At 38.3% G+C, this 25,356-nt stretch overlaps 4 protein-coding genes across 5 annotated transcripts in view; 2 read left to right on the plus strand and 2 right to left on the minus strand.

Annotated features, from left to right (window-relative positions):
* The window catches only part of LOC101741520 (uncharacterized), a 215,540-nt gene extending 213,213 nt beyond the window's left edge, over positions 1-2,327 (plus strand). The window contains exon 15 of the mRNA XM_062675915.1: positions 2,318-2,327. The gene's annotated coding sequence lies outside the window, so the exon portion shown is untranslated. The remainder of the gene's footprint in view (positions 1-2,317) is intronic.
* LOC100101209 (double-stranded RNA-specific editase 1) overlaps positions 1-11,875 on the minus strand; it is a 55,627-nt gene extending 43,752 nt beyond the window's left edge. The window contains exons 1-5 of one of the 2 annotated variants that reach the window (XM_012689524.4): positions 11,574-11,875; positions 11,259-11,275; positions 6,215-6,308; positions 713-783; positions 188-331 (exon numbers count right to left, since the gene is read on the minus strand). In XM_012689524.4, coding sequence (XP_012544978.2) covers positions 188-331; positions 713-783; positions 6,215-6,308; positions 11,259-11,275; positions 11,574-11,604 — 357 coding nt within the window. In that variant the 5' untranslated portion in view covers positions 11,605-11,875. Of the gene's footprint in view, positions 1-187; positions 332-712; positions 784-2,059; positions 2,287-6,214; positions 6,309-11,258; positions 11,276-11,573 lie in introns of those variants that run through there. The other variant, XM_038019900.2, reaches the window with a different exon arrangement.
* A 2,642-nt stretch (positions 11,876-14,517) lies between these two features.
* pofut2 (protein O-fucosyltransferase 2) lies at positions 14,518-15,735 on the minus strand. Its single transcript, NM_001098273.1, has one exon. It carries the CDS (start codon positions 15,733-15,735, stop codon positions 14,518-14,520), a length of 1,218 nt encoding a protein of 405 aa, NP_001091743.1.
* Positions 15,736-16,735: 1,000 nt separating this feature from the next.
* Positions 16,736-25,356, plus strand: LOC732868 (ARP1 actin-related protein 1-like protein A). Its single transcript, NM_001046871.1, is given in 9 exon segments — positions 16,736-16,882; positions 17,130-17,194; positions 17,746-17,920; positions 18,506-18,657; positions 20,271-20,414; positions 21,532-21,697; positions 22,169-22,238; positions 22,952-23,118; positions 24,848-25,356. Coding segments are annotated over 9 exon segments (1,131 nt in total). The 5' UTR covers positions 16,736-16,834; the 3' UTR covers positions 24,992-25,356.

The raw sequence follows: 25,356 nt of genomic DNA on the forward strand, positions 1-25,356 counted from the left end.
ATCATCATCATAAAATTTTAACCGAATAAAAATCTTTTTTAGATTTTTTCTTTCAATGTTTTTATTCGTGACATGGTCCCATCTTAATTCCTCTAAGTTCTAGCTCGTAGTTATTATTTAACCTTAATAATTCAATCTAATTGACTTGTACAATTCGCTGAGATACACTTTTTACTATTATACTTACATTGACTGCCACGGTGAAGCTGGGACAATGCGCTGGGCCGCCCTGGCTCAGCACGGTGTAGGTGACGCGAACGCCCAGCTCGTTGAGGGCGGAGACAGGTGATTTTCCGCCAGACTGCACCGCGTCGGCCGCATGCGCCAACGCCTGTTGATCAGACAGAATTTAACAAAGTGAAATTATGGAGTGGACTTGAGCCGCGCCTTTAATTAAATTTATATACTACTTCCTTCGTAGCCTTCTGCAACAATTGATGGACGGATTTTGAAAATCTACAATTATCGATGATGTCACACAGTTATTTTGGACACGTGACAGAGACCGCGCAACGGAAAACGTAGCGTGGGACGCCCCCTGGATAGGTGGTGCGATGAGATCCGAACGGTGGTCGTCAAGAGTTGGATAAGGCGAGTCGAAGATCGCGCGAAGGGGTGTGGATTGGGAGTGGACGACTGTGGGCTGATGATGATAATAATGATGACCGTTGTTTATTTCTAGATGGAACTAGACTAACACTATGAACTATACCTGTAGGTTCCATTTGAATCCGGAGCCGACACGTATCGATGGCGCGGGCCTCTTGATTGCAGGTTGCACATCTGTAACATGAAGACTTTTGTTACTACGACAGTGGCTCGAAAACGATCACCGGTGGTAGATTCTACGGAGCACTGCTCCTGCTAGAGCCAGTGTTAGCAACACCTCCGGTTTGAGCCCCGAGAACTACACGCTAGGGTAAAGCTGAAATAGCCTCTCAAGAATATCAGTACAGGAAAAAAAAAACGATCACATGCTTACTATACAACTCCCAGACTGTTAAAATTAAACGTGTTATTTAAGCGTGCGTTTATTGAAGTTTACTTTTAAGTTTGCTCAAAAAGCACACAGAAGCATGTTATTATATAGTAATTATTCTTTGCATAAAATGGGACACAGGGCAATACAAAGTTATAGCCTTAGGAGCCTATAGGAGCGTTAGGACATCACTCAAGTACTATGGTAGGCAGCAGCTTGGCTCTGCCCCTGGCATCGCTGACGTCCATGAGCGACGGTGACCACTTACCGTCAGGTGGGCCGTATGCTTGTCTGCCTACAAATGCAATAAAAAAAATTCTTACTTTGCCGTGACTATTATTTAACATAGCTCGATAATAAGCTACTTGCAAGACCTTTCACGAACCAAGTACATACTTGCAAATATCAATTAAAACGCGTGCTGTCAACACGATAAGAGAACAATAATGATTAAACCAAACCGCTATTGCGTTTTATCCGATTTCATTTTGGAAATAATGAAATATATTTATAGCGTCGTAGAGTCGACTGAGTATTAACGCGGTTCGGTCGCGTACTGACTTAATGTAGGGCCGAATATCATCCCTCTGTCGAAGATGACGCCTAGGTACTTAGCCTTCGAAGCCCACGGTATGGACTGACCAAAGATTTTAATGGCGGAAATGGAGTTACCGCGCCTAATTGGTGACGAGATACTAGCAGTAGCGTCGGGAGGAACCCATTTGAAGAGCACGGCTGTGCTTTTCGTGGGGTTGATGTCAATGCGCCACTTCCGAAACAATTATCGTAAATTGGTGGCCGCGATCTGGAGTTTACTTGAACGACATCTTCCTAATCGAGTAGTAGGTTGAAAAGGGCTAACTGGTATATCGAGATTTAGCGTTAATAAACAGGCTAAATAGTAGCGGGGAGAGAGCGCAGTCTTGCGGGACTTCGGCCGACATAGGTCGCGGGATACCGAAATGAACGGTTCGACAGGAAATCTCGTACGATGAGCACTAGGATGTCTGGCACAATCATCGATATTGTTTTTATATGATAAATGTATTTTGTATGTTAAATAATTATATTATTACATACCTTCGCAATGTAATGTAATGTCCCCGGGCTCGCACATTTGTAAAAACTTTCCGAAAACGAATTCAAAATATTAAACGGATATTTGCACTTTTCAATAATATTAATTTAACTAATCAACTATTATTTTGAATTATTTTCATTAAAATTAACAAATTTTATGCAAGGGGAACAAACACATGAATTAAAAAATCTTTTTTACTATGTACTACTTCTTTTTTTTTGTTTTTTCGACGTTTTATTTTTTTCTTGACTACCCGCCTTTCATTTTGCAAGTCTTCGAATGTGTTAGGCAGAGGGAAATATAACGCAAAACCTTTCATGCTATGTCCTATTATTACAAATACATACAATGATAAGTTGCTATGACTATCTGAAGTCCTATTAATGCGGTCACATTGACGAGAAATCCTGCCACGAAGCAGTTATACATTCCGGTCTAAGAAATGAGATAGACCTATTGGATATAATACAATTAAGACTTGGAACTCATGTCTCAAAGTGGAAAGAACCAACATACCACGATAACCGTATTCGTAGCTTCTACTGTCCAGACGCAAAACGTCACACATAACGTCCCGGACCATAGTGTTTATTTTTATCCTAAGCAGCGACTTTTTATTAACTGACGCAATGGTGCAGTAGTTAGCGGCCTTGACTGTGGCGCTGAGGTTGCTCTTTGTCTAAATGTTTACTATCTATGAGTGTTTATATTTAAACGTATAGAAGTGTGTATGTCAGTCTTTGGTACCCGTAACACAGGGAATCCTAATTGGAGACTGGGTGACCGTGCGTGATTTTGTGCGTTTCCAGTTATTTATTTTTTTATCACTTGGATAGGTGGGTGAGTTCACGGCCCTCCTGATGTTAAATGATTACCGGAGTCCATAGGCAACAACGTAACTACCGCCACTCACCTCGAGATATGATTAAGTCTCAGTTATACAGTACAATGGCTGCCCCATCCTTCAAACCGCATAACTGGCACGGCAGAAATTGGCAGAGCGGTGGTACCTACCTGCACGGGCGCACAAGACGTCCTAGCACTAGTAAATACGCAAAAACTTACATAACAAGCGTTCGTTTATATGTGAACTCATTCGATAAGTAAAAAATAATAGCTCATTCATGCTTACTTGTATGTACATGCGTATTTTACAAACCTTTTTAAGTAGCATTCTCGTTCTAGTTCATTGCTAAAACATTTTTATTACGTATGGCATTAAATGGAACAACAAAGACATCGCCTTTTCGGAATGTCGCCTACGAAACAAGTACGTCCACTGCCTTGGGACAACGGTTAGTATTGTTTGTTGTGACGTTATTTTAGTTTTGGGTTGTCTTTATGAAAACAAAGCGCCCATTGTATGGACCTTGCGTCTTATCTTTTACGAATTTCTGAGAATTGTAATTACAAACTATGTTTAATTTGTTACCGGAGAATCTAAGGCTCCCTGCGCACTAGGCAGCCAGGTTGAACATTTGAGCAGCCAGTTACAGCAGCTAATCGACGCCAATATATGATATTTTCGTCGAGCAATTTGGACTTTATCTCGTAAAAAACGCAAAGCAAATAAAAGACATTGGATTCATCCTCTTTTTCTAGAACGGCATTCAAAAGGCTTATTCTATAATCTATATCTATCTATATCGGTTTTTTTTTAATACAAGAGATTGTGCAAGCATGCTGTGTCATATAACTAACATTTAGCAAAATGAATATGCATTGGCTGCTACAGCAAGTGCGCGGGGACTGACAGCAGCCACAAACATTCGCCAACACTCGCTCTGGCTGCCGTGCGACAGGCGCGTTGTATTGGCTGCCGCAGCCAAGGGCTCCGTACTGCTTATGTGCGCGGGCTCCCATACAACGCCATATATTCGTCTGGCTGCTTAGTGCACGGGGAGTCTTAATGTCTCCGATATTGACATATTAATTTATTTTTGAAAAAATTATAACGGCAGGAATATGTTCATAGCTATATTTTAATGAGCGTATCTACGAATTCAATTCCTTCTTTGAGGCATCTGTGACCCAATGATTAAGTCGCCTGGAGTATTCACAACGATGCGACTGTGCTGGTATTCAAAACCTCTGCGAGATACTGTTACGCCGGTAACCACTAAATCTAAAACACTTGAGAACTACAACGCCATCTATTGTCAAATGGGGAAAACGCATATCTAAAATACTCGACTTGAGCGGAATGTTCTCCATTATTTTGGGGATTTCGTATCAACTGTAAAAGCGTTGCAGTAATGATCCGGAGACAGTTAGTAATCGGAACTATTCGAAGCCAAACATGGAACGGATCAACTGAAGCGAAGCGGAAGAAATAAATTGAGAATTTTTAAGTGTTCGTTGTGTTTTAAGTGTTAATACAGTTTTAATCTGTACTTCGGTAAGATTTTTATTTATCCCGAACCCAAGCGCGTAACAATACTATACTTTCCTACGTAAATAAGTATGGTCATAAAGTATTTGGCGGCCCTGATTGCTAGACCAAGTCTTGGGTCTCCACGACGGGCAAACATTCGTGCGATGAACAAATTTGTTTGCTTTTAGTCTAATTTTTTTATGTTTATATACCTACATGTCGGAGACGGTCATTCGTTCGGTAGCAAAACGAAAAGTGGCCCATTTCGCGAGATGTGACAGCACGATTGCGATGTGGTCCGGACTTGGCTAACTTTGTGCTACGACAGAGCCTAGCCGATGGAGACGCGTAGACGCCATCACACTTACCAACCAGCCTTCTTGAAGAACGGTGCCCCCGTCCTATGAACTGTCATTCGTTTTCGTTTACTAACGTCAAGAGAAGATTTCTAAATTGTTCTAAGACAACAAACGTGTTTTGTGTACTCAATATTTTTCTTAACTCGATCACCTGTTCGCCCCTATGATGTCTGACGATGGTGTTAACAATTATTTAATATTAATTTTTATTGCCCTAGCAGGCAGACGAACGCACGGCTCACCTGATGGCGAGTGGTCATCGTCGCAAATGGATTTCAGCTATGCCAGGGGCAGAGTCAAGCCGCTGCCTACCCTTAAGTACTCTCCACAAGCCTCGTTTGAAGAAGGACATGTGATAGCGCTCGGGAATATGTATATGTATTTATTTAAATGTATATAAATATATATGTATGTATTTCACTCTCTAATTCATCGTAGTCTAGTGCAGGGCTTTCTAGACAACGACCCGTACCGCGCGTTTTTATCAGAAAATAGTTTTGGATATAAACATTATAGTTTTAATAATAAAATTCTTTGTCAAAACATTTGTAGGCAGCGGCTTGGCTCTGCCCCTGGCATTGCTGAAGTCCATGGGCGACGGTAACCACTCACCATCAGGTGGGCCGTATGCTCGTCTGCCTACAAGGGCAATAAAAAAAAAAAAAAAAAATTATAAGCAATATTTGGTATAATTTATTTTTATTCTTGTAACATTCCAGGCCTATGACATCATTAAAAATGAAAGCTATCTTTTACCATTATTGGGGGAATTCCCGGAAAGTATTTTGTTTTATTAATATATCTAAACACATAAAAAAATCTTCACATTTATTTCTAGAAAGTCCCAATTGTACGAACTGATTTGGAGAATAGACTAGCCATATTTCTATGGCGTTAAGGTTGAAATGTGAAATCGAATCAGCAAGGAGGAGTTTCACAGTAAAATCAAGGCAACTGCCATAACAGATGACCGCTGAAGTTCTAAGTAGCGACGGTACATCGAAAAAGCGCCGCTTGGGTGGCCTTCCACGAGGCAGACTGATAACCTGCCAAAGGTCGCGAGAATCCGCTGGATGCAGACTGCGTAGAACCTGGTATAGCAGCGAACCTTAGGGGAGGCTTATGTGCGGAAAAGGCAGTCTATGAGGTGAAAAAAAAAGCACATCACACAAAAAATAAGCGAAAGACATTTACTTCACAAAGCACAAATTATGACAAGTCTTTCTTCAAACGAAAGGTCGGCTCGTACGAGCCACGGTAACCGCTCACATCAGTTGGGCTCTATGCTTGTCTGCTTACAAGAACAATAATAATAATAAAATCTCCCTGAGTTTTGCCTCCATTATGTTGTGTTAGTCGTTTATCGGTATAGTATTAGGAAATCACTCGTTTCACACAGCTTCACATGAACCTAAGCTCACCTGTACACGGAAACTCGCGTTTCCGTTTCTGCTTGATCATCTTACTTCGAGGACTCACAAAGTCCGATGTCGACGTTATATCGCACACCGAAGTCTGAAAAGTAATATTCATTACGGTTCGGTGTTCTGAATTACTAAACACCAACGACTACCGCTTCTACCGGTCAGAAAGATGTGAATATCTCTTGTACGAACAAGAGATCAAGGTTCCTAGTCAAAAGCATTCCTAGCATTGCTAAAGTCCATGGGCGACGGTAACCACCCACCATCAAGTGGGCCGTATGCTTGTCTGCCTACAGGGGCAATAAAAAAAAATCCATGAACACAATGTAGTAGTCACTAAACCATTTTCATATTTAATTACCCAATGTCATGTTATAAATCAGCAGCCCTACTTTAAAGTCTTTATTTGCGAACACCGCTCTCATGAGTTGTGAAATGGAGGTAAAAATTACGAGTAGTTTGTCAGCTAAAACTGACTTTAGGTACAAAAATCTGATTGATGATACTATTTCTGTTTAAGTGCTCAGTGGAGTAAATTGCACAAACATATCGACATCTTCTTAACGACAGTCGCAGAGATTTAATAAATAAATAAATTGACCCATTGATATAGGTCTCGAAAATTTTCCACGTAATATAGTCTCATGTTTATAACCCAAACTCAGAAGCTGACGACTTTCCCTAATAGCTAAATCATGCCTATTACCCGTAACTATTTCCGTGATATGCCCACATGTAACGACGTTTGAAAGGACATGAAGATCTGTTTGAAATATTAAAACTAGTGTTACTTTTAACCTGAGAGTTTACGTACATATTTTATTGTCTTTCAAATATCCAAAAAATAATCATAGCAAATTCTATTTTATAATCTGACAACACTAGTAAAATTTTGACAGACTTCTTATCTCATTTCGTCTTCTTCTAACACGCCACTTTTGAATTTATCTGTCCCTTTCGATCGTCGTTCATTCTTTCGTCCTTGGTCAAAAGTTTCGGGGAATAACCGAAAATAGTTTGTGTTGGAAAAAAACAATATTTCCCAATTTATGGTTTTCCTTAGATCATTCATACTCATACATCGTGAATGATTTCGATAATTGGGTTTCATAATGATATTTAATTAAAATAATTCATTAATAATAGTAATAGCCATAAATAAGTAGGTATGCACTAGGAACAGTGATTAGGGTTGTGCATTTGTTACTTTTGTTCACTTTTAGGGATGTGTTGGCCAATTTTATATTTAATTAAAATATTATAAAAACTGATTTTGCCTAGATCAACTTTGGATAAAATTGGCCTAAAAGAACTCTGTTCATCATCATCATTCTTTCCTATTACTCTCTGCTGGGGTGTAGGGCTCGAATCAAATCCTTCCATTTACATCGGTCTTGGGCAGTCTGTTCTAGCTCCTCCCACGTCACGCCCAAGACACCTAGCTCCCGCTCCACAGCAACGCCAAGTTGTTCTGGTTCAACTCTGTTGTAGTACATTTATGCGCCCGCTCACAATGTCCTGCTGCTTATAGGGATTAGTGGGAGAATCAAGATACAAGTGAAATGGACTTAGCGACCGAAGGAAGCTCATCCTGACACCAGTATAACCCAGTCACTGTCCAGCATCCATCACCAACCATCACCGATTGTGTGATAAACATCGATTTGGTAAAACTATTCGCGCGCCATCTATCGAACAACTATCATACTACATTATAGCCTGTTAAACAGGCATTTGACAGGAATAAACATTTGTGAAGTTTCGTCAAAATGTATCTTCGATCAATAATAGTACTAGATTACGGATCAGGAACAAAAATAAGACGCTCCCGTGGCCACGTTTGCAGACACGAAAACATCTTCATTTCTTAGAAAAAAGTTTAATAATGTTAACGACTTCAGTTTATTATAAACCTTAATACTTAAACATAAAGTTTAATTACCATTGCAAAATATATGTATTTAGGTCCTTTCGTCAGAAAAAGAATATTATGGAATAAATTTAAAATGTCACTTGAACATAAAAAGTCATCAGTACAAAAATATTTATTCTAAAATGATACTTAAAGCCTAATTTATAAGGTTAAAAATATTTGTTTAAAATTTCGTGCTTATTGTATTGTGAAACTAGATGTAGTTCTTGGTATTACATTTCAATGCTCAGAACACAGTAAGTATTGAAAGACATAGAGTTGCAGAATATACATATTTGTTTTAGGTTTGTTTTGTATGGTCGCAACTATTTTTGACCGATTCAAAAAAGTAGTAGATAATATTTTACATTGCCGCTATTACAACAAATAGGTGATAAAAAATAAAATTGAATAAAGTAAAAAAAATATGAAAGGAAACACGAAACATGTTTTCCACGTATTCTTTATACAGAAGTAATTAAAACAATAATGTAGGTTTAATTAACTTTAAACAGATTCAGTTTGTTATAAAGCTGTCTTTTAGAAGTCATTTTTATATGAGCGGTTTCTTTTTTACAAATATAATGTAATCTTATATCAATGAATTTTTCTATAATCAGTTTAATTTAGGCTTATTTTATGGCTGTGTTCGTTTCCCCCAGAAAACAAATCCTTTTCAGCATATACGCTTAAAATATTTACACATACATATAAAGTTTTTTTAATACTTTTTTGCATTGATTTGCCACCACCATTGAACAATTCTAGAATTTTTATAAGAGTTCTATATTTCTTCTCCTCTTTCTTTCGCGACAATATATATCCATTGTGCACAGCGACAAGGGGCTACTAGGAAATCTACAAACAAAAATAACATTATAAAATAACAAAACTACTCTATGCATTCCCTGTCCAAGAATAGGTGATGTTTGTTACAATAGTTGGTGCCTTGTTGCAAACATTGGCCAAACAATTACAATATTCGTAAATTGTGTTTTATTTACAATATAATTGTGTTTATTATTTTATGAAAAACACTTAATAATATAAATTTACCAAAAAAAGATATTCCTTCCAAAACCTTGGTGTTACGGTGGTTTTTTACTCAGTTTTTGAACGCGCATTGCAGCGTTTTGACGTCTTAGTGTTGGCTATGATTGGACCATACTAATTTGAAATAAGACCACAAATTTATTTGTGGTCTTATTTTTCGGGCCGCTTTTGAAGCGCTAATCGCGAATCTAGTAGTATTATTGATCGAAGAAATGTATTCATAGTTTTTGAATTAACAACTATCATCTTTTTTTCCTACCTATGCTGACAGCCTTGAGAGGCTACTTCAGCTTCTGCTTGACGTGTAGGTGTGCTCACGGGGCTTTAACCGGGAGTGTAGCAAGAGCAGTGCTTCGCAGAATCTACCACCGGATCGGAAACCCAACCCACTGAGAAAATCCGGTGAGAAACTCAGTGGGCAGTGTCTATGGGTTAATTCACTCGTCGAGCCCTTCGTTGCAAGCGACGGGTTCGACGGGAACGGTGAACGGTGCTTGTGGTACTTAAAAGCACCGTTAATGGATCGGGAGGATCCGTAATGACGTGGGCTATCCTCACAAACTTAGCTTCTTTTAGATTTTAAAGGGTTGTCCCCTGGCCACATGATCGATGACTTTCCATCTCTCGTGAAGGTCATAGCCAACTGTATCTCAAATCTCAAAACTTACAAATTTTACAGGAGAGTGTTTTAAAGGTTTAACATGTGATATTTTTAATATTAATCATCTTTGCAACATTTATTTTTTAACAGTTACATTATCTGCCTTTTAAAGTAACATAAAATTATGTATTAATTTTGTTAATGGTAGTCTAAATATAGGTAAACTAAAAATAAATAAAAAATAACTAAACTACGCTCTTTTGACAGTATTTATGAGAAAAATACTGGTGATGCCAAATGATTCCGCATATTAACTCAATTTCGAATATTTTTGGAAATTGTACACATTTAATGCGAAAGGACGATATATAAAGATAGGTAAACAAAATACATACAGGCATAGTTGAGATATTTCATTCAGAAAAATTACCCTCCTTTTTGTACTGGCTTCTAGTCTCTCTCATATGATTATTGGTTATGCACAACCCCAAACTTGTCGGAATGTATCTACTAAGTCATAGGAGGCTTATCAGTAGTTTTTTTTATTCCGTTGAGCATTGATACAATAATTATAGATATTTGAAGCAAGAAAACTATTGATATACTGCAATAAATGGTCGTTCGGTCTGATGTTGATAGGCATGTCACTCCGGTGCTGCCGGCGGACGCTCGGCACTGCATTAGTAATTGAGTAGCTGCTCTTATGCATATCCCAGCCGGTAGTAATCTTTTCCATTTATATGTATATTTATTTTTTGTTGCTTTAATTTTTGTAATTTATGCTCGGAAAAAAATGTTTATTATTGTTATTATTTGACAGGTTCATGTTTTTGTGTAACAAATTCAGTTTTTTTTTTTAATCTAAATTACCTACAAAATATTCTCACTGTAGAAGATGGCAACTGAAATCCTTGAGTAGTAGCAAGCCGTAGTAAACTCATAATTACTTATTATATCCGACTAAGTTCGCACAGCATTTTCTTCTATTGTTTTCAGTTCAAAGCTTCAACGATTTACTTTGATTTACCTCGTTCATTCGAGCAGTTAACATTTTTATGGTACTAGTAGCTTTAGTAGTAAAGAGTTACTTAAAATCTGGTGGACCAAGCTGACTATGATAAAAGGTGATATGTCCATAAATGAGGAGTACACCAAATTGCATTATACAGATTTTCTTGCAAACTCATACGTCATCATCAATTTTAAATACTTTAGTTATTTATGATTCATTGATAGAATTTACATTAAGAGTAAATATTAACAGAAACATGGACAAACAATATAGCAAATGAAAATACTTGTGTTTGAAAAATAAAAAATAAATTTTTTTAGTTTGTAATCAAAATAAATATAATCAAATTTCATTTTAGTAGGATCTGATATGATAACCATTATATATTGAGAAATATAAAAACGTGGATATTACGTCTTTGGTTCTTTGGCTTAACTTGTTTTTTTTTAATTTAAAAACTTACCCAAACATCAAATACATCTGAAAATTTAATTTTGCATTGATCATTAGTGCTCGAATATAAAACATTATTTTAATTTCAACAACTCATCGTGTAATAACTTTTACAGGTACATACTTCTAGGAATATAATGGAATTGTTATTGAAAATTGAGAACATATTTAATCGAATTGCATATTGTATTCATAAAAAGGAAAAAGTAGAGGTTATGCCTTTTAACTTAAGAAATTCTGACAAACCCAACAAACGAAATATTAATATGATTCTCACTAATTTAATTTAATATTTTTTAAGTTATCTTTATATAAAAAAACTTACCGTTGCTCGTGAAATCTATTGGCTTATACATTATTCTGGAATTATCTGGACTCTTTAAGCGTTCTATTGTAATAAGTATTACATAATTTTGTACTTTGTTGTCGAAATAAACAATAGTTATGTTATGTCTCAATTAAAATTTATTAAAAACCCGATTTTCGATTTTGTATGTATGTAAACAAATCATTTTGAAAATTCAAAAAAATCAATGTTTACTTTCGTTCAGAAACTTATTTTATATAGTCCGTTTATTTTCTAATAAAATATTTTACCGATTTTTAAAAGATTAAATACATTTTTGTATTTGTTATTATAAATTAATTGCTATAAAACGGCAGAACGAATATTTAAAAAGATAGTTTTGGATCATAGAATTTCCGACCTACCTACATTACGACGACAGTCAGGTTAGAGGAATTTCGCAGCTTTTTGGCGGGAATATAATATATTATAGTCACAGTTGTGTAAATAGTTTAATGTTGTTAATTTTGCATAACTTCAAGTTTAATAAAATTATAAAGGTAATTTATTAAAAGTTTTACATCTGTAAAAGCGCATAAGTGTGTCATTTTATTGAGAAATTATTTCTTTCATTTCGTCTCATTTCATTCTATTCTATTTAATTTCACCCTGAATTATTACGATTTAAAATAAACCAAGTTCACCTAATTCCGCTCCGGTTTTCTACTTTTTATAAAAAAATAATATTTTTTCAAAAATAGCCTCCACAGCAAACTGTACAGCCAGAAGCCAATTGCCACACTGAAAAGTAGGGAGTCCGACCGACGGACCGTCCAGGCGCTAGTCGACGACTCTACATCGGTCGTCTCGATAAGGCAGTCCTGCAGGCCGCCGACACACCCTGCTGGACCTGAACCAACCTGCTGGGTCGGAAGACCATACACCGTAAATCGCTTGATCTTCCGCAGCACTTCCATAGAACCGTAGAATTGCTGTCATGCGGCGCGCTAGAAGAGTGCATGTAGCAGACCATGCGGTCTTAACCCCTGAAGTCCTTCACGGAAAGAACGGGGTTGCCTCCTAGCGGGGCCGGAGCCGGGCGAATTGCCTTCTCGAGGCCCTGGCTCGGCGGCAACGAACTGGTGCGGAGAGCTCTTCCTCTGTCGTTCCGGTGCTTCCTTCTGCGAGATAGTGGACTCGCAGAAGCCGAGCATCGCTTTTCAGGACTCGCCGGTGCCGTGTATCGTAGCTATGATCGTCTGCTGCGATAAGTCTGGTTTTATTTGCGAAACGAGGATACGGCACTGCCCCAGCCACGCGGGGCAGTGCGTGTGTGCTCGATTGTTGTAGCCACAGTAGAGGCACTCCATCGTTGGTTCTCTCAGGGCGACGCGGTGCAGGTACCGGCCGGAACACCACTGACCGATGAGCACTTTTGTCAAGCGGAAGGTGAGAAACCTTCGGTCGCCGTTTAACCAGTTCGCGAGGACTGGGTGCACCGCCTCCACTGTCCGAAGACCGGCGGACGGGTTCAGTAGACTACGCCTCCAGCAAGGACCGCTGAGATTGAAGCCTCCGCACTCTAATCGGTCCTGCGCCAAAAAAAAAAAGTAAAATAGATCGTATTTTACATTATTTTTTTTCGAGCCTAGGGCCGTACCTCCTATGAGGTCCCCGCGCCTAGGTGCCGCGCGGGGTAGGTGAGACTCAACGATCTGCAGGTGTTGAGAGCAGACAGGCCCAAGGAACTTTAGTGCCCACCCACTAAACAACTCCCCTGCACTCTTACACCCGACGTCCGATCTCCATCCGGGGTCAAAACCCGGTCAGAGTAGGGGGGTTCCCGCGGTCAACACTACAACACGCGGCGCCACACGATCTATTTTACCTAACGTAACTACACTATCATGCCAATATAGCAGTTTTACCTTGGGTCCTAAATTAAAATAAAATGTGCATATGTAGAACATTACATTTATTTCACTATTAAGTTTATAAAAATCAACTCATTTCTAAACTCTTTAGGGCCCCACGTTCAGAGTGCTATGAAATTTCTGTATATTATTTAAAAGAGGTTTGATTAAGAGTCCGACGGATAAGCAAGAGTGTTATCTTGCTTCTGGAATTGCTGATGTATATAGGAGATGGTGGACGACCTTCGTATATAAGTACTATCAATAGCAAAACAGAAAATAAAACTAATAAAAAAGTTGATAATTTAATCTTTGGTATTAATTACATAAATATCACATGAAACATTTTTTAGCGTCTCAAACATTACATCTGTCTTAAAAACAATTGAAGTAACATTTTTATGAAACAGAATATAAAGTACACTGCCTCCAGGGTTATCTATCAAGCAAGTCACCACATGGAATCTAGAGATATTCCTTGAAACGGTACACCATTGAACTGTGCACCGATACATTATAGAAGTGACGGTTGATGCATCATTAAATAATCTAACATAGGTCTTTGTTCTATTCTAATTTATAATAATGAATTCAAAACTGCATAATATACTTGTTTTATTGCCTATATGGGTGAACGAGCTCACAACCTACCCGGTGTAGTGTTATGTATAAAAATTAAAGACCTAACAACGAAAAGTCAGTGTCACAATATTAAATCAAAGTTCTATTGTATTGTATTATGATAATATCCTACTTCAAAATAGACCAGATGACTGTTTGGCTACAGAATTAAACTGGATGGTGGTATATACTTGTACGGACTAACTATATACCTTGTCACCAGTAGTCAGGGTTGATTTACAAGTATATTCAGAGAATTTAAAGTCCAGCTGTACTCATTCTTGCCTTGTACATTTTTGTTTTTTTAACTTATCTGAATTTAAAATATAATGTATCTATAATAGTGAGAATCATATTTCATTTTTTTTACATATATTTATGTAGAAGCTTTGTTTACTCTAACATAGTTTTTAAGTTTTACTATCATCTATGAATCCTGATCACATTATTTAATTCACTACAGTCCAACGGGATGGCTTTTCGCAATTGCCTTTGTCGGGGCACAGCCTATTGAACGTAGTATCACTAGGAAACCCTAATAACTCCCTTTCCTCTTGTATTCGGAATGTAAAGGTACTTTCATGTGTGCCCACAAAGAAGGCAGCATGTGAACAAATTATTTGTTCTAATATCGCAATAGTACCATCATCAAATTCGGTAACTTCAGCTATATTAGGTACATAATAATGTACGTTATAACCTAAAGTTTCTAGATTATTCTGGAGTATTTCTCTTTCTTTGGCCGATGCGTCTGTAGCTATGAAAACTGTTTGCACATGAGGAAGTTTGTTTTGCATTATGTTTTGGATTTGCTTGACCGTTCCAGACGTTGTTGGTACGTCTTTGCTCCTGTATTTAGCAAAATCCTGTCTCCTCCAGTGCACGCCTAAATAGTTTTTGCACAGCTCTGTATCACAATTTAATTTTTCTTTAATGTAATTAAAAGCAATTTCTGTTAGTTTCTTATTGAATTTCATACTTTTCCTGCATTTCCAGTATTTTCGGTCGCCATAATTATCGTGTAGAGGTATTTCACCGTGGGCCACCATTATGAATTTGTCATTACGGTGTAATTGAAAAAGTTCCGGTAGCATGGAAATTTTTCCTTGAAATTTAACACAGATTATCTCGTTGGCCGTTATGTTTCCGTAGCCCCAGTACTGTGGCACGTACGGACATTCCTCCTGTACCTCCCATTTGTCTTCGAAAAGGCCATTTTCGAAGGGATTGTCGTAGTTTTGCAACACGTAAATCGTATCTATTATCAATTGCTTTTGTAGAGATTTTTCGAATATCTCGTACAACTCAACGACAGGCGCGAATGATTTTAAGCTTTCTATATCGAAAAAATTTCCCCAGGGAATTGGTTCTCTCTTTTTTGTGGTTTTCCAATGGTACAGCTTATACCAAGGCGGTAGAACTAATCCGAACTCTTTCAGTTTACCTCGTTTCTGTTCGTTGGAGAGTAATATAGCGAATCTCATGTACACGTCTCGTCGCAAATTAAACCCTTCGGGTGGATTAACGTCGTAGAATAACCATTTTTTGTCGGAAGATGTATTTTTTGTTTCCGCACAAGAGTCCTTTGATACACAGTAACCATTTTCAGTATTAATTGCAGCGTTTATCAGTATTAAATTAAAAAATATTGTGGAAATTAGTTTCATTTTTTATACAATGTACAAAAAATTAAATCGAATCAATTTGTAAATAAGTTTATCTAAGTATGTTTACTCTTTTTTTATATAAGCCACCATAAGCTCAGTCAGCAGAAGTATTATGTGTGCTATCTATGGTTTAGGCAGCTGTCAAACTGTCAAACGTAAAATAGTTTCATGTTTGTAATTTATGAAAGGCGAAGGTATCATACCACAGAAACCCTATCATAGCATATTAACTTTTTATCATTAGATACTGAAAGTGCACCAAAATAGGGAAATGAAACAAAATAAGCAATTAAAGTAAAAGAAATTGTAGGGGGCTTCTCGAGTTTTCTCCATAAAGTACATTATAGGCTCAGTTATTTCCCACCATTTTACTGAGATTATCTCATTTCATCTGCCCCGCTTTTGTAGCGCATCAGGGATGCTTGCAGACGCGCACTTAAATTGTTTTTACGCTACCATGCGTAAGAGGTGTGCATCTCTGGTAAGCAGAGTAAGGGCCAGCTCCAACAGTATCCTGAGCATGATCGCAAGCAGGCTGGACTGTGTATACATGGGTCGCTGTGGTGCCAACTCCCATGGGATGTTACGACAGTAATTCATTGTGATGTAAATATAACTACTAATATAGGTCTAAGTCTTATTAACAATTTATATGAGTCATGGTTACTTGCAATAAAAACATTATTATTATTATTTCATCTTTTCACATTACTTCTACAATCAATCCATCTCATTCCACTCCAATTTATATTTCTCAACCAAATATACAATCATCAAAATAAAAGCATATTTGGCTACAATAATACATTATTCCTTTGAATAATTTCACAAATTATGTCATTTTTCATATTCCAGTTTCAATTTAAGTTCATATTTATTTCATTAGCATTATCAAGAGAGATGTCTAAAGGCTTCAAAGTTTTCACCATTCAAAAGTCGGAGTACAACAAGGACGGAAGATACTATTATATTTCTGCAGCTTCTTTCTAACATAGTGTTACTGGAATATGGTTTCATGCCTGCATCAATGTGTAGCGATTTAGATTGATTTTAGTAAAAAAGCCAATTATTACGGAACGGAAATAAAATAATAATTAAAATGGAGTTGAGTGATGTTATAGTGAATCAGCCCGTCGTAATAGACAACGTAAATATGTGTTACATTTGGAATTATAATGACCCAAAAAAAACCGTGTTTTAAAATTAATTTTCTTTTATTATTTACGAATGATATTTAATAAATTTAAACAAATATAAACGCACAAAGGACTATTAAAACGTTACAAATTAATTACGAATTGTCTTTAATGCATAATTGTTGAGTTATGACTCATTGTTCCGTGCGTGGAGCTCAGCAATGTTTTGCATATGATTATAATTTCCCGTTGTTCTAGGGCTCCGGCGTAATAAAGGCGGGCTTCGCTGGTGATCAGATACCGAAATGTCGTTTCCCGAACTAGTAAGTTATACATCCTCACTGCATACTGCACAATGACTTGGATGCATACATTGCCTGCATTGAGAAGAAAACATGCACATTTCTGCTTAAGATATTTTTCAATTAACTATAGGTTAATAGTAGATTTTCTTGTGGACACTAAAGATTTATTACAAACTAATTAATTTTTCCATTAAAACCCTTATTAAAAAATCTATTAGAAATGTATAAGAGGTCACGGACAGTGGAAAATACTGCATATTGTGTTTGTGATATGAAAGCAATCTGCTACCATGAACAGATACAAAAATTGAGCATCCTACTTTGTAAATAATTCATATTATTTTCTGCTTAAGGTATTTTTCAATTTACTAAGATAGATTGATAGTAGATTTGCTTGTGGACACTAAAGATTTATTACAAACTAATTAATTTTTCACATTAAAACCTTTATTTAATCAATTAGAAATTTATAAGAGGTCACGGATAGTAGATACTACCTATTGTGTTTGTGATATGAAAGCAATCTGCTACCATGAACAAATAAAAAAATTGAGCATCCTACTTTGTAGTATTGGTCGTCCGAAGCACACAAGAGTGATGGCAGGAGCGCTAGAAGGCGAGATCTTCGTTGGTCCTCGTGCAGAAGAGCATCGCGGCCTTCTCAGCATCAAATACCCAATGGAACACGGAATAGTTACAGACTGGAACGACATGGAAAAGATTTGGAATTATATTTACAGTAAGGTATGCTAGTAAGGCTTAAAGTAAGGTTAAGTACCGTATTAATTTTGTGGCTTGTCACATAGATGATGACTGATTACTGGTGGTAGGACCTCTAGAGAGTCCGCGCGGGTAGCTACCACCACCCTGCTTATTTCTGCTTTGAAGCAGTAATGCGTTTCGGCTTGAAGGGTGGGGTAGCCGTTGTAACTACACCTGAGACCTTCGAACTTATGTCTCAAGGTGGGTGGCGCATTTACGTTGTAAATATCTATGGGCTCCAGTAACCACTTAACACCAGGTGGGCTGTGCGCTCGTCCACCCATCTAAGCAATAAAAAAAACAAAATTATTGATTAAATAAATTCGAAAAATATTTAATTTTAATATAATAGTAATATAATAGTATACATTTTTTATTTCAACATTAATTTATGAACCATTGCTCAATTGAATACCCTCTTTGCTTGGTACTTAAATTGAATACTCAAAAACTTGCTTACTTCTGAGCGGTTTTTAAATTTTTATTTACTTTAATCAAATAATTGATTTTTTATTAAATTTAATTTTTAATATAGTCATTATTATTCAATACACCATCTCTCTACAGGACCAGCTATCTACTTTCTCAGAAGAACACCCAGTGCTGTTGACAGAAGCACCTCTGAACCCTCGCAGGAATAGAGAAAAGTCCGCCGAAATATTCTTTGAGACATTCAATGTACCGGCATTATTTCTTTCAATGCAGGCCGTTCTCAGTTTGTGAGTTTACATATCTATCTCCTATTATCGATAATAACAACAACAATAGATAAAAATTAAATAAAAGTATACAGAAAAGGCTTTGTGCTAAAATTGACTTAAAGAAAATATAATGAGTAAGTAAGTAATAAGTAATATTGTCAATGTCAAACCAAAATCTGCTATGTGCAAAAATTCTATTTCGAATTAACAAGTAAAAACATTTTCGTATAAAATTTTTATATGAAGGTGAATTTTTAAGAACTATAGCTATCAAACGAAAGCTATAGATAAATATTAAAGCTATAGACATATAACAATTATTTTTTTATACGGTAGATAGGTCTGTGAACTATACGAAAAGGTCAAAAAGTAAAAATCTCAAAAAGTACACATAGCAGATTTTGGTTTTGGTTGCGCTGGTTTAAAACTTAGTTAGTTTTAGGTTTCGAAAAATAGCAACATTTTTAATTTGGTTTTGCAAATCCTGTCCCATCCCTCTCCGGCACTTTACCTACGGACGCGTGCGAGCGAGATCGTGTGGTGACATCGAGACGAAAAAATATGGCTGAACAACCGCGCGCGCGCTTCGTGTCTTTGTTATGTTAAATAAGTAAATAAGTGAAATCGTTGGTGTTTCTCATCGCGAAGTGGTACGAGTCTGCAGTAAGGACTACATAAAGGTATTGTGCATCCTTCCTTTAACGCAGAACTGCCGCTTCTTATCGTTTCTTCCCGCAGTCTGTGTCCTTCATTTGCAACGACCAAATTTCAAATATTTCGTAGTTTTGCTTATCTCGCGTCTAAAGGTTTGACAATGTCGATAAATAATAGTGTAATAAGATGTGGGTAAGGATTATTAGGAAGCAATCGGCAATAGCTAGCTTAGTAACACTAATTCATTAGAGTAAAGTTTGGCTTATGGTCAAACAATAGGAGCCAAGAACCACTTAAAAATGCATGGAACACCAAAGCTTATAGAACTTTGTGTCCATTGGAGAGTATATCAAGTGGGATTCATCGGAGAATGGCAGATGTATTGTAGTATCTTGATTATACCAAGATACTACAATTGTGTGTTTTGGTCAAAGTTTGCTTGCCTAGGTAGGTGTAGTAGCTAGTAGAAGTCGTCGTGGCCTAAAGGATAAGACGTCCGGTGCATTCGTATGTAGCGATGCACCGGTGTTCGAATCCCGCAGGCGGGTACCAATTTTTCTAATGAAATACGTACTGACAAATGTTCACGATTGACTTCCTAGGAAAAGGAATAACATTATTGCAACAAAACCTGCAAAATTATAATTTACGTAATTACTGGTGGTAGGATCTCTTGTGAGTCCGTGCGGGTAGGTACCACCACCCCGCCTATTCTGCCGTGAAACAGGAATGCGTTAAGGGTGGGGCAGCCGTTGTAACTATACTGAGATCTTAGAACTTATATCTCAAGGTGGGTGGCGCATTTACGTTATAGATGTCTATGGGCTCCCGTTACCACTTAACGCCAGGTGGACTTTGAGCTCCTCCACCCATCATAGCAATAAAATGTCTTCCACCACTTAACTTTAGGTGAGGTAACTTTGGACTGAGGAAATTTAGGTACAGATTCTCATGACCACATTTGTCTCTTCGTTCAGGTATGCAACAGGTCGTACCACGGGTGCTGTACTGGACTCCGGCGATGGAGTGACGCACGCCGTCCCCATATACGAGGGGTTCGCGATGCCGCACAGCATCATGAGAGTCGACGTGGCCGGGCGTGACGTCACCAAGTACCTTAGGTATGTGACGCTTCTAAGACTAAAGAGCCACCATCCGGCCTCCATTAATAGTTGAATGGTAATTAAATTATCAATTGTGTAGTTACGTTTTTTGATTTGTGTATTCTTAGGTTCAGGAATTCCCAACCAATTTTGTGCAATAAACCTCTTTTCCAAAATGAACCGATACCTGAAAGCCCATACCCAAACTATTTAGAAAGTCTTATCTCTCTATTTTTTTAAGCTATTGCATAGATTTTATTGCGGGCTTTGAGCGCGGCGACCGAATCAAGAAATTCCGTAACGAAAATAAATCCTAACACCACTGCTTGCGTATCATGAAAAGTCTGCCCGTCTCTCTCTCGCGCGGTTTAGCTTCTGAGTGTGAAGGGGACAGTTAATGTTTTGCTTTTGTTAACGTTTATAAATATAGCGTGGTCTTATGTTATTATTGTTTTAATATTAAATTATTATTGTCTGATTATAATTAGCATAAGTTGATAATAGCATAAAATGCTATGCAATAGCTTTACCGCGGCAGTCCCCGAGTGCCACACGTGTTTTTTTTTATTTTTCTTTCGATATAAAATGCTTACCAATTTAAAAACGTTACGGTTTTATTATGTGAGTAAACGTAAGATCATTATCTCTACAAAATTTAACAAATAAATTGGCATAAAATTCAGTAAATAAATGTGAAAGTACAAAATTGTTACTTCCAACAAAAAATTGGTAGTACAAGTCGGGGAATGTTACACAACTTTTAGACTATCGCTTTGTCGACCCGTCGATCGGGCGTCCTCGGGGTGGCGCCGCGTGTCTGGTTGTAATGTTGACCGCGGCAAACCCTCCACTCTGACTGGGTTCTGACCCCGGGCGGAGATGGGACGTCGTGTGAGAGAGCAGGGAAATCATTTAGTGCGGTAAAGCCCTAAACCCCTTGGACCCGCGGTCTGATCCCAATATCTACAGATCGTTAAGTCCCACATACCCAGCGCGCCTCCTAAACGCGGGGACCTCGCAGGAGGTAGGAGTATGGCAGTTCATGGTTTAGAAGCCTCCACCTCATGGCTGCACACCGTATACTCTGATCTCTCCTGTTGGAGACTTTCTGTATAAAATCGCATCGGATCCCCAGACTTCTACTCCGCAAAGAGGGAGTGAACCTCAGGACGTCCGCCGAGCTGGAGATCGTCAAGTCTATCAAGGAGCGGGCGTGCTACCTGTCTCCGAACCCTCTGAAGGAAGAGACCTTGGAGAATGAAAGGGCCCAATACGTTCTCCCTGATGGAACACAACTTGAGGTGAATTGTTAGACTTATTGAGGGCTGATGCTTCAGTTTCAAAGATCGTCTCACTGCTTATTTATTTTTGGACTATCTTTAACTTTTATGAGTGTTAGTGAGCATTTTAAGACAGGATTTTTTTTCAAATGCCTAATGTTTTAATGGAGCCTCTAGACATCACTACACTACGCGAATGCCAACGTCGATCTTGAAGTCTTGAAATTCTAGTTGTTATTGTATGAAGGTTGTCTATTAACTATGAATATGGAGGTGGTAGATGGTAGGTGTAAGAGGGGGGGAGTGAGCGAAGAAATGGTAGAGGAATATGATAGAGGAGTAGGGAAGAAAAAACCATGTTACGTCGGCCCCAGGTGACTGGGAGAATGCTGATTGTATAAATGTTGTTGGTTCCTCACAATTGGAGCTCAGGACTGTTGCACGACAGAAATTGCGCCATGGCGTGCTGAAGTTGTGTACCCCCTCCCGCAGATTGGCCCGGCCCGGTTCCGAGCTCCCGAAGTGCTCTTCAGACCGGACCTGATCGGTGAGGAGTGCGAAGGTACGTATGGTTTTCTTGCATCAGCTGTTATTTACTGGAATGCCTAGACATCTGGGCCCTGAGCTGGGGTGTACCTTGATTTTAAGTAGTCGCCGGAGCCGATGAACATCAACAAAGCTATAATGCCTTAATCCACGTTGAGGCCTGACTTCGAATTTTATCATTGGACTGTCCCATTCTTCAAATCGAAACCCTAGACTGTTCCGCGGCAGAAATGGATTGTATGGTGTTGCCTATCCGTGTGGTCTCACCAACACTCCCTACTACTACCAATAGGGATCTGCCAATGCTGCCAATGTCCAATTATCCAATGCTGTTTTTTTAAAGGGATTTTATGACCTTGTATGTAACTAAGACCCTTAAGTCATGTCTTATTTTAATTTATATTCTTGATTTTATGAATTTTTCAGTGGACTTTTTTGAGGATCCCGAGAAGTTACGTCCAGCGGCTTTGTTTCATTTTCCCACATTTGTGCACCTTCACAAATACTAAACAGTTAATAAACCACCGCTATTACACATTTAAACCTGAAGTAACACTAAATAGACAAAATAAAACAAATCACACAACTTCACTCCTCGCGTTCCCGCCAAAAAGTCCTACCCAATGCTGTCCAACTGCCCAATGTTGCCAATGCCCAACATCCGGTAAAACTGATGAAATAAGGCTTTATGATATTTAACCACTAAAATAGAATGTCTATATGTTCCAGGTCTTCACGAGGTGTTAATGTTTTCAATCCACAAGTCGGACATGGACCTAAGGAAGGTCCTCTACCAGAACATAGTCCTCAGCGGGGGCTCCACGCTGTTCCGGGGGTTCGGGGACAGGCTCCTGCACGAGATCCGGAGACTAGCGCCTAAGGATATGAAGATCAGGGTGAGTGAGGGTTGTCGTCTGGGAAACTTGGTCATTGGCTTGGCAGAAATGCTGACGAGGTGGATACCACTTCTACCTTGATGCATAGCGTCAAATTCTCTATTGTGTACCTTTTCCCCCCACTCTTTAATTAGGAACCCTGGACTGGTTCACAACAAATATACTAAAGGTATACTAAAGTACATATACACCTCTTTGTATGTCATAGTACCCTGGTACTTTTCTTTCTAATATGTTTTTCGTAAAAAGGCAACATTAGCGGCCAGTCGATGTTAAGTGGTTTTTTGGAACCTACAAAAATCGTAACTCGAATTACGTGACCCACCTTGAGACATGAGGTCGAAGTCTGAAACTTATATACCTGTTGCACCGTTCAAAGCGGAGTGCATGACTGGCTCACAGCGGAAATGTGATGTTTGGACGTCGAAGTCTAATTTATATATCGAGGGGTGCAGGTTTGAGGTTTGAGTGACATTTTTGCAACTTTACAGGAGAGCTATTTGATTATAATTTTATCATAACAAAAAACTTATTTTAGCTATTTTATTGGAGTAAACTTAACTGAAGTTCAATTAAAAACATCGAACTGTTGATACTGATACCAAATAAAAGGGACCTTTAGTTACAAAGATAAATGTCGCGCATTAGGCGAAATGTCACTTAAGCCAAATAGCCTTTCACCCCTCGATATCTACTTCTTTGCATGCCATAGTACCCTGGTACTTTTTTCCTAATATTTTACGTCATTAATAATAATAGCACGGTCCACGTGATGCTTAAGTGGCCTACCTGAGGTTATTGAAATTAGAATGCTTTCCGTCACCCATCTTCAGACGTGAGGTCAATTTCTCAAGTTGGAATCCAAACCTCACAAATCTCAGAATAAGGCTGTGCTTCGAAATTGTATTATTACATTAACACATAAACCTCTTTGCGTGTCATAGTAGCCTGGTACTTTTCTTTCCATTATTTAACGTAATTGACAATATCCAAGTCTACCTCATGTTAACTAGGTTACTTGAGGTCAGTGACGTTACAACATGAATTCCGTGACCCACCTTGAGACATGAGGTCCAAGTCTCAGTTATTTACGTGACCCTCACTTCAATTTGAAGCCATGACTGGTTCCCAGCAGAATAGATGAAGAATGGTTGCACCTCGGAACAGAGTTATCCTAAGTTATAAAACCACCTCTTTGATATCATAGTGCCCTGGTACTTTTGTTGCTACACTTTACGTAGATTGATTGACGTAGCTAACAAACAAGCTCTCACTCATACCTCCTGCACCTCTTTGCACGTCATAGTATCCTAGTACATACCTTCCTATTGCTCTACGTAAATTGACAAAATCAGGACCCATTTGATGTTAAGTGGTCAATGGAGGTCATAGACATCCCAACCTCAATGCCACCCAACTTGAGGCAAAGAAGTCTCAATTGTCTGTCTCAACGGTAGCACTCTTCGAACTGAAACAACGGCTTCGCGGCAGTAACAAGCAGCACGGTACCTACCCGTGATTGTAATAAGCAGTATTGTGTAGTAAGCACGGATTGGTACTACCTGCCTGTTACAACCGTGAAGCTATCACAAGCTCCATCACAAACAGTAAGTTACAAACGTGGCCTTGTGCCATAATGCGCTGACCCATTCACAATTCGCCCATGGACCGCAGCGACACAAAACGTATCCAGAACCAGGAGTATTCAACAAGGTATTCTCTTGTCCAGATCTCGGCCCCCCAGGAGCGCCTGTACTCCACGTGGATCGGAGGCTCGATCCTCGCGTCTCTGGACACTTTCCGCAAGATGTGGGTCTCCAAGAGAGAGTATGACGAGGAGGGCCACAGGGCCGTCCACAGAAAGACGTTCTAGAACGTTCCACAAAGACCTCTAGATTCTCATCCGAAATGCTCTTAAGTTTTGTGAACGGCGTTTCAACATCAAATAAACGCTAAAAAATAATAATAAACTATGTATCTAAAATATTATAAAAATTAATGCTCTATTTATTATGCAACGGAAGTTTCTAGAAGCAAATTTTCCTGTTCGCTTGATCTCGCTCGGACGTTATCCGAATCAACCGACCTTACCCTATAATGTCCGAGATGTTTCTAGATCACGCTTAGTTATCTAGTACGTTCTCGATGCGAATGGCTGCTTAAATCGTAAACGCGCTGAAGGATCTTCTCGTAACGATAAATCGCTCAACATATTTCATTAAACATTAATTCTAGAAG

Source organism: Bombyx mori, chromosome 24 (genome assembly GCF_030269925.1).
Source record: "Bombyx mori chromosome 24, ASM3026992v2".
Taxonomy (NCBI): Eukaryota; Metazoa; Arthropoda; class Insecta; order Lepidoptera; family Bombycidae; genus Bombyx; species Bombyx mori.